Source organism: Dipodomys merriami, unplaced genomic scaffold, assembly GCF_024711535.1.
Source record: "Dipodomys merriami isolate MVZ:Mamm:240054 unplaced genomic scaffold, mDipMer1.0.p SCAF_103, whole genome shotgun sequence".
Lineage (NCBI taxonomy): Eukaryota > Metazoa > Chordata > Mammalia > Rodentia > Heteromyidae > Dipodomys > Dipodomys merriami.
Genome location: NW_027202305.1, coordinates 4557976 through 4572426, shown reverse-complemented (window position 1 = coordinate 4572426; position 14451 = coordinate 4557976). Strand labels below are relative to the sequence as shown.

Sequence of the window (14451 nt, the reverse complement as noted above, 5' to 3'; positions counted from 1 at the left end):
TGGCCCCTGGCTTTAGAGTCCCAAATTTCATTTCATGACCATCCACTGCGGTAGCAGTGAAACCCTTGGTCAGGAAAGGGGAGGGTGGGAATTAACGCTGGCGTGTGGAATTTTCATTTCCTCTCGCATGGCCTCAGAACAGTTTTTATTGCAGTTATTGTTACAATACTGAATATGATTTCTAGTAAAATGATTTAATACAGGCAAATAGGTGATGACAAAAAATGTGGCAATCTTAAAAGAATATCCCAATAATAAAGTCCAAGTGAAACCTGGCTACAGTGCAAGTTTTACTCTAGTATTCACTATTTATTAAATTAGGGCTCTTTAGCCACTAAAGCACATTTTTCTCTATACCATAGTAACAGTTTGTTGAGATGGCCCCTGTGTACTGTGTAGTAATGTCCACAGGCATTTGCATTAGAGCCAAAACTTAATAAGCAAAAGGTTGAATGTAATGAACAAATATATTCTGAATAATTTTTGGGTGAGTTTCTGATTATAAAATTTTGCTCTTTACAGCTATCAAAAGTAAGAGCATCTAATCACCTTGATCACAGTGACTCAAACTCCTGATAACCTTTTCCATATTTTTCAGTGTTTCTTCAATATCTAGAAAAATACAAACATATATAAATATACACAAACATGTTCAGTGTTGGCTAAATGTCCAAGTCATCACATATTTTCAAAAGCCAGACAACTCCATTAGGTACCTCTGGTATTCTATCGGTATTCAAATACAACTGTTCTACACAAATGGATAACCAGCTGTTTCCTGATTCCATGGCAGGGGACAGGTCTTGAAAGCATTGAAAGCCTGGGCTTGGGTCATCAGCCCAGGCTGTTAAGCAGGGCCACTTTTTAGCCTTCAGACCTGCCTTTCTGTGGCATTTGGTAGTGTATTTATTATCCTTTCTCCCTTGGCCCTTTGTCTTTTCTGACTCATCTTCTTAATCCTCTTCCTTAGCTTCTGCTTCCATTCTTAATCATACCGATGCTTGTTCCTCCCCTCCCCTCCCCCCCCCCCCCCCCCCCGCAATTTGCACTTTTGCAATTTACTTCATAATTTGCTATTAAATTTCTGTGGTCAGATTTGATGTCTCAAATCTTCAACTTTTGTTGGAGGTTCTGGCCTCCTGTTTCCAGCTCTTGAATTACACTTCCATTTCATTATTCTGCAGCTAGTTGACACTTTTATTAAACTGTGAGATTGTTTTGGTGACTTTCTTAGTCAAAGTAGAGGAACTTGGAAGAAATAGACACCAAGGTTTTTGATTTTGTTATATATAGGCAAATATTATGAGCATGTTTGTTTTCTTAGATCCTTTTTTTTGTAGATACAATAAAATGGAATTCAGTGATTGGAGAAAAATACTGTGATTTAATCTTTCAAAATTTAAGTGCTTCATCTGTACTTTATGAAATAGTAACTAGATTATGATTTTTCTGTGATGGTCCTTGTTCTTTACCTTCTCATTCCATTTTTGACTTCGTATTTTCCTTCCTTTTCCCTTCCTTTGTGAGAGAAAATAGCTCAGGAAACTGGTTTACAATCAGTAATCTGGGAACTGCCAGGACTCTTTGCCAGAATCCCTTTGGATATTACAGATCTTGACGCAAATAGTATTGTTCGGGGGCAGGGGCTTTTATAATGCGAGGGGTCGGAGTAGCTAAGGATTCCTGGATTCCTTTGCTAACCATTTATAATCCTCTCTATACTAAAAGACATACTGGAGCTGGAGGTGTGGCTCAGCAGTAGAGTGCCTGCTGAGGGCTTTCTAGAGCTCTAAGTTTAAACCCTATATGGGGATGTAAGTGGGGGAGGACAGATTCTCATTCCCTTTCACACCCACCCAACATGGATGGGCAGACTACACAGGAACGCTCATGTGAAGATTTGGATGTTCTTCTGTCTCAGAAGCACTTTGCCATGTTACTGTTAACTTGCTTGTGTGTTAATGTACCATCACATATGAAGAGTCCTTTAGATTCTTTGCCTTTTTCTCTCGATCAGTTTGATTTGAATAAGAGCTAAAAGGAGGAGGTGGAGGCATGGCTCCAGTGGTAGAGCACCAGCAGTGAGTCAGAAAAGCCAAGCAAGAGATCTCAAGGCTCTGAGTTCAAGCCCCAGTATCAGGATAAAAAAAAAGTTTTATAAGAAATTGTTTGCTAAACTTTTAGGTTTGCTTTTGAAGCCTCCATGTTAAATGAGATACAACCATTCAAGTATCATTGTTTTAGGCATATTTCTTACTACCTGTGTTACTGTCTTCTTGTAAAACCATGTGAAATTGCTGTAACCTGCTGAAACCACTAAAAAACAGAATTTACTAAAACACAAACACATGTGCTTTTATAGATGTGCTTGGTAAAGTACTATTCTCAGATGAAATAATCTTTACATAAAATATCATAGACTGAAATAATTTAAGAAAGACAAATCAAAAGAAGATTGGAAGAGCACCCTCTCCAGCTGTTTCGGTATAGCATCAGAGTTTATCCAGAAGCCTCTGTAATGTTTCTTCAGAAGAAAGACAACCAGTAGGAAATAAATGCTTTTCCTTCTTTCAGCTAACAGAACCCTAGAACAAAAGAAAGCAGAAAAGAAAGTACTGTTTGTTTTCTACTTTTGGAATGCATTTTTAATAGCTGATTGTACTCCAAAAGTATTTTTAAAAAATTTATGTTATTGAAGCTAAACATAAATAACCAAGGGAGAGATTGGATGAGATAAAGAAACTAAAAATCGTGTCTACCTTCTTCTTCTACCTGTCTGTTAAATCTTGCCTTAGGAAAGTTAGCATATGATTTATATTCCTTACTCTGGTGTAGTATGGCTAATAAACTTAATACAAGAAGCTTATAAGTGAAATAACTACAAATACTTTTTTTCTTTGTTCCAGGTTTCCCCTCAAAAAACCTATAAGGTAAGTAGTTCAGTTGACCTGCATTTTAAAGTGTAGGCTAAATTTTAATTAGATGCATTCCTTCCTAATTATGAGAATTTTTGTGGTTCTTTGAGAGTGTGGATTTAAGTAGTACAAAATTTCATAATGCTTCACAAATTTAAAATATAACAGGTGTTGCATATTTTTTTTTCTGGAGTGCAGTATTGTTTTGATAATATTTTCAGTTTTTTAAACATAAACATTTGAAAAGTTTATTTGTAATCACAGTTTATTGACATTGATACTGTGAAGAGATTTATTTAATTTTAAGAGCTGTTTCCTGATCATTGGGGATGTTACTTGGGAAGGTGAGAATAGGTTGCTACTTTTCAGTGTGTTTTATCACTTTAGTGACTGTAACTTCCTTTATGAACTTAGGCACTGGTTATGTCCTATGTTTCGTTGGGTTTGAACTCAGGGCCTGGGTACTGTCCCCGAGCCTGTTTGTGTTCAAGGATAACACTCTACCACTTGAGCCACAGTGCCCCTTCTGGTTTTTGAGTGGTTAATTGGAGATGAGAGTCTCATGGAGACTTTTCTGCCAGGGGTGGATATGAACAGTGATCCTTACTATCTCAGCTTCCTACACAGCTAGAATTATAGGTGTGAGCCATCGGCGCCTCATTACATCCTAATTATTATTATTATTATTTTTTTTGTCGGTCATGGGGCTTGAACTCTGGGCCTGAGCACTGTCCCCGAACTCTTCAGCTCAAGGCCAGTGCTCTACCACTTGAGCTACAGCGCCACTTCCGGTTTTCTAGTGGTTTACTGGAGATAATAGTCTCATGGAGTTTCCTGCCCGGGCTGGCTTTGAACCGAGATCCTCAGATCTCAGCCTCCTGAGTAGCTAGGATTACAGGCGTGAGCCACCGGCGCCCGGCTTACATCCTAATTATTTTAAGACAAAACAAAACCCAGAATGTTCAGATTTGCTAGTGCTCATATAAGTGTTTATTCCTCAAGAAGAAATACTCCTGTCCAGTACTTGTGATGTAGCATTTCCTCTCTTTCATCTTAATCATAAATACTGTTTAAAATGTTGACAGTATGTCATTCCTAATTATATTATTTTTTATCATTTTTAATGATATCACTAACATTTCATTTAATCAATAGTTCTCTATCATAGTAAGGGTCTTGTTTTGCCCAGCCGTTATCTGATCAATGAATGGCTAGGTTACAGAAAAACATCATATTGTGAGGGCCTCTTGAGCCGTTAAGGTGATTGGCTGAGACTTATGTGGCTAGAGCATAGAGGCGGGGCTAAAGTGAGTCTGGCTTCAGCTAAATGTGCTCTGTCAACTCTTCTCCTGCATGCTGTACTCATTCAGTGATTTTGAGCTTGGCCATCATATATTTAGGGTTTGGGGACATGTTTTATTACTTTTAGGCACTGTTTTGTTTTTTTGTTTTTTTTTTAAAGAAAGGATCATGATGACATGTAAAAATTATTATACACTATAAACAGCCCTTTCTAAGAATAAAATATACTTTAATAATAAGTAGAGGGCTGGGAAGGTGGCTCAGTGGTAGAGCGCTTGCCTTGCATGCCTGAGGCCCTGGGTTCGATTCCTCAGCACCACATAAGCAAAAAGTGCCGGAAGTGGCACTGTGGTTCAAGTGGTAGAGCGCTAGCCTTGAGCTGAAGAGCTGAGGGACAGCGCCCAGGTCCAGAGTTCAGGCCCCACGACTGGACCCCCCCCCAAAAAAAAATAAGTAGATATGTATTATAGCATAGATTGAATTTTAAAAAACTTTTTGAAAAACATAGAGAAGCTTATGTTGCTTTCTCTTTGTAGAACACATTTTTTAAATTTTTAAATTGAATATTATTCTAATGCTTTTCTTATAGTAAATATTTGGTTGCTTTGATTTAATTTAGGCATGGAAGTATTTTGAACCGAGAGTCACCAACAGATAAGAAGCAGAAAGTTGAACGCAGTACATCACATGATTTTGACCCTACAGGTAAAATATACTGTATTAATTCTTCCAAAAAATATTGAGAATCATGAGGGTCAGAATGATAGAGCCTAAGCATCCTGAGGTACCAGGAGTGGTGGTTTTTCTTGTTGTCATTAGTGCTCTTCCAGTCCCCACCCTCACCCCCAGTCATATAGCGTCCCCTTGGCATTTATCAGGGATATACACATTTTAACTTTCATATTTTGGACTTCCAGATAGATGCATCCTTGTATATTTAAGAATAATGATAATGATAGAAACAGCTACATCATACTTGGATTTGGGTCACATCAAGGATTAGTAAGAGTACTTGTCATCAAATCAAGGTTGGAACAACCACTGCTTCTGCATTATTTCAGAATTCAGTTGTTGTGACAACAGCTTCAAAAATGAATGATTTTTCTCATTTTTAATAAGCAAATGAACAGAAATCCCCTTTTCTTTTTCTTTTTTTTGGGTCCGGTCATGGGGCCTGAACTCTGGGCCTGAGCGCTGTCCCTCAGCTCTTCAGCTCAAGGCTACCGCTCTACCACTTGAGCCACAGTGCCACTTCCAACTTTTTTCTTTTTGCTTTTGTGGTGCTGAGGAATCGAACCCAGGGCCTCTGGCATACAAGGCATGTTCTCTACCACTGAGCCACCTTCCCAGCCCCAAATCCCCTTTTCTTGAATTAAAAGTTTTTCTGAACTGAGATCTGTCTTAACCTTTGTAGTGGTTTTTTTTTTTTCCCCCAATAGATAGGTATTTTTTCAGATATAGAGAATTTCTCTTGTGGAATTTAGGCTTTTTCTTTTTTCTTCTCCTTGTAAACTTAACATTTAACTTTAAAAAATTGCTTAAGTTTCTTTTGTTATTTGAAATTGATACATGTTCTTTGAGCATGTATTATTTAACTGAGTTGTATATTCCCATTACAAAAGATAAAGTAAATGCTGCAATCCCAGATACATAAATGTAACATCTTTTAAGATATTTGTACTTAGCAATATAACTTCCCATAATTAATGGAGTAATATGTTTTTTGTATATAGTTACAGTGTTTCATACTTTTAGTTCAAACTGGTCTTGAATTTTGAAAAATAAAAGTATCTGTGAAGGGATAACTAAGAAGCAAACAGCTAATAGTTAAGCTACATCTTGGCCAATGGGGGAAAGGAAATTCTAGCATCAGTTTAGGAGGCTTTGGTCACTTACAGATCTCCAGGAAGAGGGGATTCTCTATTTCTGACACATAGTTTTGAAGTCATGGGGTTCATGGGTTTCATTTATGTGATTAGCTATTGTCTTGATAATAAAGGTCACAGGTTTCTGCCCTGTATTCATGAAAATGTTTTAGTTTTGTTAGATTTATTTTGTATTGTTCATGTATGATGGTCCAGGTCCAACAACAGATTTAACAAAGAGGTATGATCCTTCATTAATATAACTTTTGGTGCTTTTTTTCATCTCTGCAATTGCCAGGTGATTATATATTTTGTAGATTATTCATGTGTTGTTTTGTATGACTGTATTTTTATTGCACTGTCTTTTCTTCGATAAATCTTTAAAAGATGTCATTACCTGTGCTGTTCATGACTATTCTAAATGCTTTCACCTGTGATGTCCATACCTCATGTTTGCACGATTTAACTTGATCATGATTCATTCTTTTTACCCCCATGAATTTTCCCCCCTTACATTGGTTTCCATATTTTCTATATCTCTCCTTTTCTCCCGCTCCTGTGCAGATAGCTCCTCCAAGAAGACAAAGTCTAGTTCAGAGGAGAGTAGATCGGAGATATATGGTAAGCTCATGTAGCTAATTCAGCCTTGTACCTCTGGAGCTTGCTTCATGCTGTTTCATTTTGTTGTGGATAACTCCAGCCTTTCTGTGTCTGCTCTGCATGGCATGATCTACTGCAGGGAAACAAGCCTGGGGTTGAATGTGGCTGTGACCTGGAAGCTTCAGATCGGTACAAACTAACATTGTAGATTGAGATAGGCTTCATCACGCATCTTCTCTTTCTTCTTGGTTCTGGAAAGACATCATATTGTCTCTATTATGTTAGAGTCGGATTCCTCCAAATAACATGGATGGGACGTGAGTTCTTGGTATCTTCCCATGCCTCATTACAGATTTTGGATTACGTAGAATTTAAGCAGTGCAGTGTTTTCCTCTTAAGTATAGTGCTGACATAATTTAAATGTGTTAGCTGTCTTTTGGAACTTTATGTTTGTTTTTCATTGCATTATCACATGAATGAATCATTCTTGTAGAATGTATCCACAATAGTAAAAAGTGTAAATACTTCATTTTCTTGCTTGAAGAATTTGTGCCTTTCAGAAGCTTCCCTGAAGCTTATTTTGAATGAGGAAATTTCATACCAGTGCAGTGCCTTTGAAAACTAATCTTAGCCGGGCACCCTGGCTCATGCCTGTAACCCTAGCTACTCAGGAGGCTGAGATCTGAGGACTGCGGTTCAAAGCCAACCTGGGCAGGAAAGTCTGTGAAACTCTTTTCTCCAATTAACCACCAGAAAAAATGAAATGGCGCTGGGGTCAAAGAAGTTGAGCCCTTGCCTTCAGCAAAAGAGCTTACAGACAGAGTTCAAGCCCCATGACTGACAAAACAACAAACAAACAAGCAAAAAAACCCAAAACAAAAAAAACCTTCACAAAGAGCAAGTTTAACCTGAATGGGGAACTTTGGAACACATGGTGGAAATGCTAATATTTCCAGACTCACTCCTTTCTCCCCCAAATACAATAGATCTTGTTTGTGGAGTTCGAGTAGATTTTCTCTTTGTCTTTGCAGTTTACTTGCCCATGTCCCTTCTTTTGACATAGTTTGAGAAAAGTGAATGAAGAGGCATTACCTGGAATCAAGAGTTTGAAAATGGGCTGAGAAGGTGGCTCAGTGGTAGAGCGCTTGCCTTGCATGCATGAGGCCCTGAGTTCGATTCCTCAGCACCACATAAGCAGGAAAAAAAAAAAAAAAGCTGGAGTGGCAATGTGGCTCACAAGTGATAGAGCGCTAGCCTTGAGCTGAAGAGCTGAGGGACAGTGCCCAGGCCAGAGTTCAGGCCCCAAGACCGGACCCCCCCCCAAAAAAAAAAAAGTTTGAAAATAATCTTTAAAGATTATTTAGGAAGATTAAGGTATAACTTACACTATAACTAAAGTTATATCATTTTAGGAAGATTCCAACTTTGTCCTCAAAACCAAAACATTAAAAAAAAATTAATACAGCCAAAAAATGGATGTTTACCTAGTGCAGGTATTTCCTAGTGTGACTTCTATGAGGAGAAAGTACATAGAAATGCCCTCCGCCCCTGAATGTATTTGACAACTTAACCTCTGCCACCTGAGCCCACAGTATCAGATACTCTTTAGTATTATAAAGCCCACTGTTTGGTCCCAGACCAGTCAGTGCTTCTATGTTAGATACATAACATTTTTAACTTGACCTTTTTTTAAATTGTGTAGTTCAATGGGACATCTATACTAGGTCTTGCAGCAGGTCAATTTATGCCTTTTCTTCCCTCCAAAGTATTTTGACTCCTACTAATTAGTGAGAAATAACTCCCTAATCCTTCAGACTCCTGTCTTTCTGTTATGTGTATGTAGCGCTTCCTATACTTCATTCTCTTTGGGGACTGGAACGTTGTCCTTGAAGCTCCATTCTTTCCAGTAGCCTTTGTGATGCTGTATTTACCTCCTTCACCATTTTCCTAGATCTGTGGTATGTGTGCAAAAGCTTGTTTGCCTTGGATGAAGATTAGCAGTTTAGGAATCTATGACAAGAAATATTATACTAATATTTTTCTTCCCAGTGGTAGCAATTTTACACTCGTCCAGACATGCTATTAGCTTAGAAGTAATAGAAACATTTTAAGTGGTAATTGGAAGGAAGGTGTGGCTTCTCTGTGTTTGTTCCTTGAGAACCTTTGAAACACTGTGTTTTGGAAGGAACAGAACCACAAGTACTCAAAAAGCACTCATCTGAGGGATGAGTTGATCAGGACAGAGTCAGCATGTGTGTAGTAATCTCTGACATTATAAAATCATAAATAGGCTTCTTTAGTCTGTGTGGTTAGCATGGGTGAAAAAGACACTACAGAGAAAAGCAAACTTTGGAAATATATGGATATGACTGAGTGTGGTCATAGCAGTTGGCGACATTATGTTTCAGTGTAGGATCTTGTTATAAGCCCACCTCAAGCTTTAGCAATTAGACAGTGTCCTCCTCCTCCTCCTCCTCCTCCTCCTCCTCCTCCTCCTCCTCCTCCTCCTCCTCCTCCTCCTCCTCCTCCTCCTCCTCCTCCTCCTCCTCCCCCCCCCCCCTCCTTTTTCTTCTTTCTTTAGTCAGGGCTTGAACTCTGGGCCTGGGTGCTGTCCCTCAGCTCTTCAGTTCAAGGCGAGTGCTCTACCACTTGAGCCACAGTGCCACTTCTGGTTTTCAAGTGGTTTATTGGAGATAAGAGTCTCATGGACTTTCCTGCCCAGGCTGGCTTTGAACCGCAATCCTCAGATCTCAGCCTCCTGAGTGGCTAGGATTATAGGCGTGAGCCACCGGCGCCCGGCTTGCAGATTCTTTGGTTGGGTGCTTAACATAGACATCACTCATACATAATATTAGACTTTCGTAACCATTTTTAGAGTTACTTTTGAGATATTTACTTTGTTTATTAAAAGGAAACCAAATGTTTATTCTAGATCAACTTGTTAAGTTTCTCTATAGTTCAAGTTTCCCTGTATTTTTCTCTGTATCTTTTGCAGTCTGTTAGACAGGGGTGAATTCATTTTCTGATCTGCAATTTTAATGGTATTTGATTTCCTGTTTTTTATATATATATATATATATATATATATATATATTTTTTTTTTTTACTCAGTGGAGAACTTTTCTAGGTTACTGTAGGAGATAAAAAATTCACAAAAGGCATTTTGAATTTGACTATAGGATTTTTCTAACTTCTGTCATGATGTTCTTAAAGAGATTTTCACAAATATTATTTTCTTTTATGCCATACTAGCAGAATGCACATGTTCTGTTATTACATGGGTACATGTATATTTCTAATCAAAGAATATTTTAAAAGTTTTCTCTATAGATATTTTCCCAGGAATAAAAGGCCTGAAGCCTAACTGTGCTTTTTTCTGTAGCCACTAAAAATTATCTCCCTCAGCCTACTTTACTCATTCCATATTAAATAGATTTTTGTTCTTCCATTAGAAGAATGACATCCTCAGACCATACTCTTCATTTGCATCACAAAGGACATTTTGCTTTTAAATAAACTGATTATTGTAACTAGGTGTAGTAACGTGAGATCATCATAAGCATCCTGAGGAGGAAACAGTCTTCCTTTCAGTATTTTAAACACAACTGTGTTCTCCGCCCACCAGATGGGGAATTCCGTTCCTTTTCCCATGTCGAGTTCAAAGGCCTGTATTCCTCTTTGTGATTATGGAGGTTTAAAAATTAAGACAAGCATTTCTTCTGCTAGGAAATAAAGTCCCCTAGTATTATTTCCATCGTGACCTCTTTGGACACACTTCTGTGGACTCTTCTAAAAATAGTGTTGTGAAAACTCACAGTTACTTTTTGAGATAAAGAAGACCATACCAGGGCCTTCTGGTAATTAATTTCCAAGGTGAACACCTTGAACTTGATATTTGGTCCCACTGATACTATTTTGTGGACAAATAATCCATATTTTACTAAACTGTCTTAGCACGATTGGGCTGTCATAACAAAACCTAAAAGGCCATAGTCCATATGCTGTAAATAACAAAAATTAATTGTCCCGAGTCCTAGTGGTTTTCAGTCAGATGGAAGTCTGCTACGTGATGCCACTGTATCTGTTTTCTCAGTCTCCTGTGGCTTTTCTGTAGAGAAGAGACAGAGACTCTACTCTGTTCTAATCCTATCAAACCCTTATCACCTCGTAAAGGCTCTCCCCCAGATACCATCACATCTTCGGGTGAGGTGTCAATGTTTGGATTGTGAGGGACATATACATTTAGTCTGTAACCGAAGTAGACTGTTAGTACAGGTTGAGTGTGTCTTTCTGAAATGCTTCAGACAAATCCAGATGTGATTTTGATTATGGAATTTTTTTGTATTTAGAAACATTAGCATGTACATTAGGAGTTACAGGGATGGTATCCAAGTCTAAACATGAAATTCTGTGTTTTGTGTATATCTCCTACAAGTATTGTAAAGATAGTGTTACATAATATTTGTAATACTTTTCATGCTTTGACTGACCTATCTTGGAGGTTAGGTGTGGAATTTTCCTCCTGTGACCATTATGTTACTAGTCAAGAAGTTTCAGATTTAGGGCATTGTTTTGAGCTGCAGATTTTTATGTTAGAGATGATCAGCCTGTACGTGGAATATTCATGTTTGAGTAATGTTAGAGATGATCAGCCTGTACATGGAATATTCATGTTTGAGTACTTCAGTGGTGTATTTGTATCTCTGTTAGTAAGTCTGTGTGTGTGCTGGTCTTGGGTCTTGAACTAAAGGTGCTGTCTCTTAGATGCCACAGCACCACTTCCGGCTTTTTTCTTTTTGCTTATGTGGTGCTGAGGAATCGAACCCAGGGCCTCATGCATGCAAGGCAAGCGCTCTACCACTGAGCCACCTTCCCAGCCCCCTGGGTCAGAATTTTTAAAATAAGGAATTTAATAAAGAATTTAATTCTTTCATGCTACAATGTTCTCATTCACCTAGTCTTACTTGCTTAAAGTCATCTTTTACATTCCTCTGTCCCTTATCAGCTATACACTCTTACAGTATTCTTCACTGTGCCCCAGTTTCCCATTATTTCACTAGACTATTTTTATTTTTATTTATTTTTTGCCAGTCCTGGGGCTTGAACTCAGGGCCTGGGCACTGTCTCTGAGCTTTTTTTGCTTAAGGCTCTACCACTTTGAGCCACAGTGCCACTTCTGGCTTTTTCTGTATATGTGGCACTGAGGCATAGAACTCAGAGCATGCATGCTAGGGCAAGCATCCTACCACTAAGCCACATTCCCATACCAAGACTATTTTTAATAGAGTCATAGCTTTCTTAGACTTCCTCCTCTCTATTCTATAACCTGCCTTCACCTGTCAGATTAATTTTAGTTAAATAAAGATTTGGGTATTCACTTGTTGGGAAAGTACAAATGATTACTAAACTATATCATAATTTGTTCCTAATTTGTTATTCTGCCTTAATCCACTAATGTTCACCTAAAGGTACCAGACTCCTTTGCACGTTTCCATTTCCCAAATATGTCTTAGTATTCTTTGCTTAATCAGTGCAAGTCCTCTGTCTTGAATGGTTTCTTTTTTCCTGAAGCTTAAAATCCTACCCAACACAGACACTTGAGGAATACCCTTCAAGAGATCTGTTCTTCACAATTAATGAAGATAGAGTGCATTCTTGAAAAGTGTATATTGTATTCTTACCAGAAGAGTAGGAAGTAGTACATTTGTTAATTAGCTAGGAATTTCAACTCCTCTCTCTCTCTCTCTCTCTCTCTCTCTCTCTCTCTCTCTCTATATATATATATATATATATATATATATATATATATATATGTTTGCATGTATTGCTGGACAATATGATATTCCATAGCATATATACTTTGTGGCAGTTTTATCTGTCAAATTTAAAAAGTATTGCTCCTTCCTGGTTTTGCCCAGCTGCCTCTCTTGTTTCTGAACATTGCTGTCCTCCTTTGGAGGTAGTTAATTGCTTCTGTACTCGTCTTTGCAAATCCCATAATGCCTGACTTGGAGTCATTTCTTAAGTGAGTTTTGAATGAATGATTGCTGAGATTGAGATGAACTATTTTAGTAGACAATTGATGGAATAAAGTCTTGACTCATCTTAATTGGTTCTTCCCTTTTGGAAAACTTAAAGTAGAAGAAAATGTAACTTAAAAAAGAGATTTATTTCTGTTAGTGATCTAAACAAAGAAATCAGAATGCTGGGGACTTGAGGCTCCTCTTGCTGGCAGCATTATGCATTTAGACAGCAGAAACTTCTTAACAGAGGATTGTCTATCTGAAGGTTTACTCATAAAACACGCATGTCTGGCAGCAGTTTGCAAATGAGCTGTTTTGATTGGGTTGCACATGGTTTTTCTCCACACCCTTTCCTGAAGCTAATTCTTAGGAGGTGAGGCTTAGAGAAGCTTGGTCATGTAATAAAATAAAAGGTGAAGAAAGACTAATGTATGTTCTCCAAAAGCAACGTAATATGAAGGGTTGCCATATTGCTCATGAGTCTAGCACTCCGTTTTCATTAAATTACTATCTGGCACTGTAGATGTGACCTTTCTTCAGGAATATGTTTATAGTGAAACTTGAGAGTGCCTTCTCGCATTTTTCAGAATATCTTTTATCCTTTCCTCTCCACAGCATTACAAAGATACAGTGTATTCATTTTCAAAATAAAACCATTGGTAATTAATTATCTATGGTGTGAGAAGTAGACTTTATGTTCATTTCACATGTCACGTTACTGTAATGGAAAGCCATGGCTTTTTCTAATAAGAGAAATAAAATTTAGGAAAGCCTAGTATATATGTAAAGTTGATAGAACATTTTTACTTCTCCTGCTTCCAGGAGAAATGTCGACAGGAAATTTAAAAAAATGTCCTTGTGAATAGAGGAGTTAGTTTCAAGTAGATAGGCTGAAATCTTGCCAGGCAGATTGTTAATTAATGTTCTTACATAGTATTATCTACTGTGAATAATCTTCAGGGCTATGATTTTCTTCTCTTGTTAATTGAGGGTTTTGTTTATTTGTTTTTAGACAGGGTCTCACTATGTAGTCCAAGAAGGCCACGAATTTGCCATCTGGTTCTTTAGCTGGGAGTGCTGGGATTATAGTCATGTACCACCATGCCTGGTTGTATGATTTAATTTCTTATTAAAATGATTTATTCAGAATTTCCTTTATATAAAACAAACTCAGATTTATTTAATATTTATTGAATTCCTATTATATGTAGATGTCTATAAATAGTTCCTGTTATATGCTAAGGGATATGTAGATAATAGGACTGACACAAGCTGTTTTCTAGATGTTTATAGCTTGAGGCAAAAGAAAAAATTATAATGCCTTTTGATAAGTGCATACATATATAGTTACTTATTATGCTCCATATTCATTTAATAGATAGCTGTGGGAAAAAGTCTTCATGTACCACCAAGAATGGTGAGAGTGGAACGATATCACCGAGTTTCAAGGAAAGTTGAGCCTTAGAACTATCTTTTTTGTTAGATGTTCTGCCTGTCCCCATACAGAGTTCTGGGACACAGCTTATAGCCATCCAAGTGATTATGTGCTTGCTACTTTTTTTCAGAGACAGTCACATTCGTATGGTAGTTCCATTACACAGTCTTCTGACTGCTGGGATTATAGGTGCATACCACTATATCAGCCATATTGCCTCGCTTCTGACAAGTAGCCTTTGCCCTGCAAGCACCTGAGAAGTGTGTTTCAGAAGACCAGTGTTTTAGTACAGTGGACTTCTTTCACTGATT

The 14451-nt window shown here is 37.8% G+C and overlaps 1 protein-coding gene across 2 annotated transcripts in view; it reads left to right on the top strand.

Moving 5' to 3' along the window:
- The window catches only part of LOC138810375 (rho guanine nucleotide exchange factor 12-like), a 115554-nt gene that overhangs the window by 48712 nt on the left and 52391 nt on the right, over positions 1–14451 (top strand). The window contains exons 2-4 of one of the 2 annotated variants that reach the window (XM_069997428.1): positions 2907–2930; positions 4837–4922; positions 6647–6703. In XM_069997428.1, the coding sequence (XP_069853529.1) occupies positions 2907–2930; positions 4837–4922; positions 6647–6703 (167 nt within the window). The remainder of the gene's footprint in view (positions 1–2906; positions 2931–4836; positions 4923–6646; positions 6704–14451) is intronic. The other variant, XM_069997437.1, reaches the window with a different exon arrangement.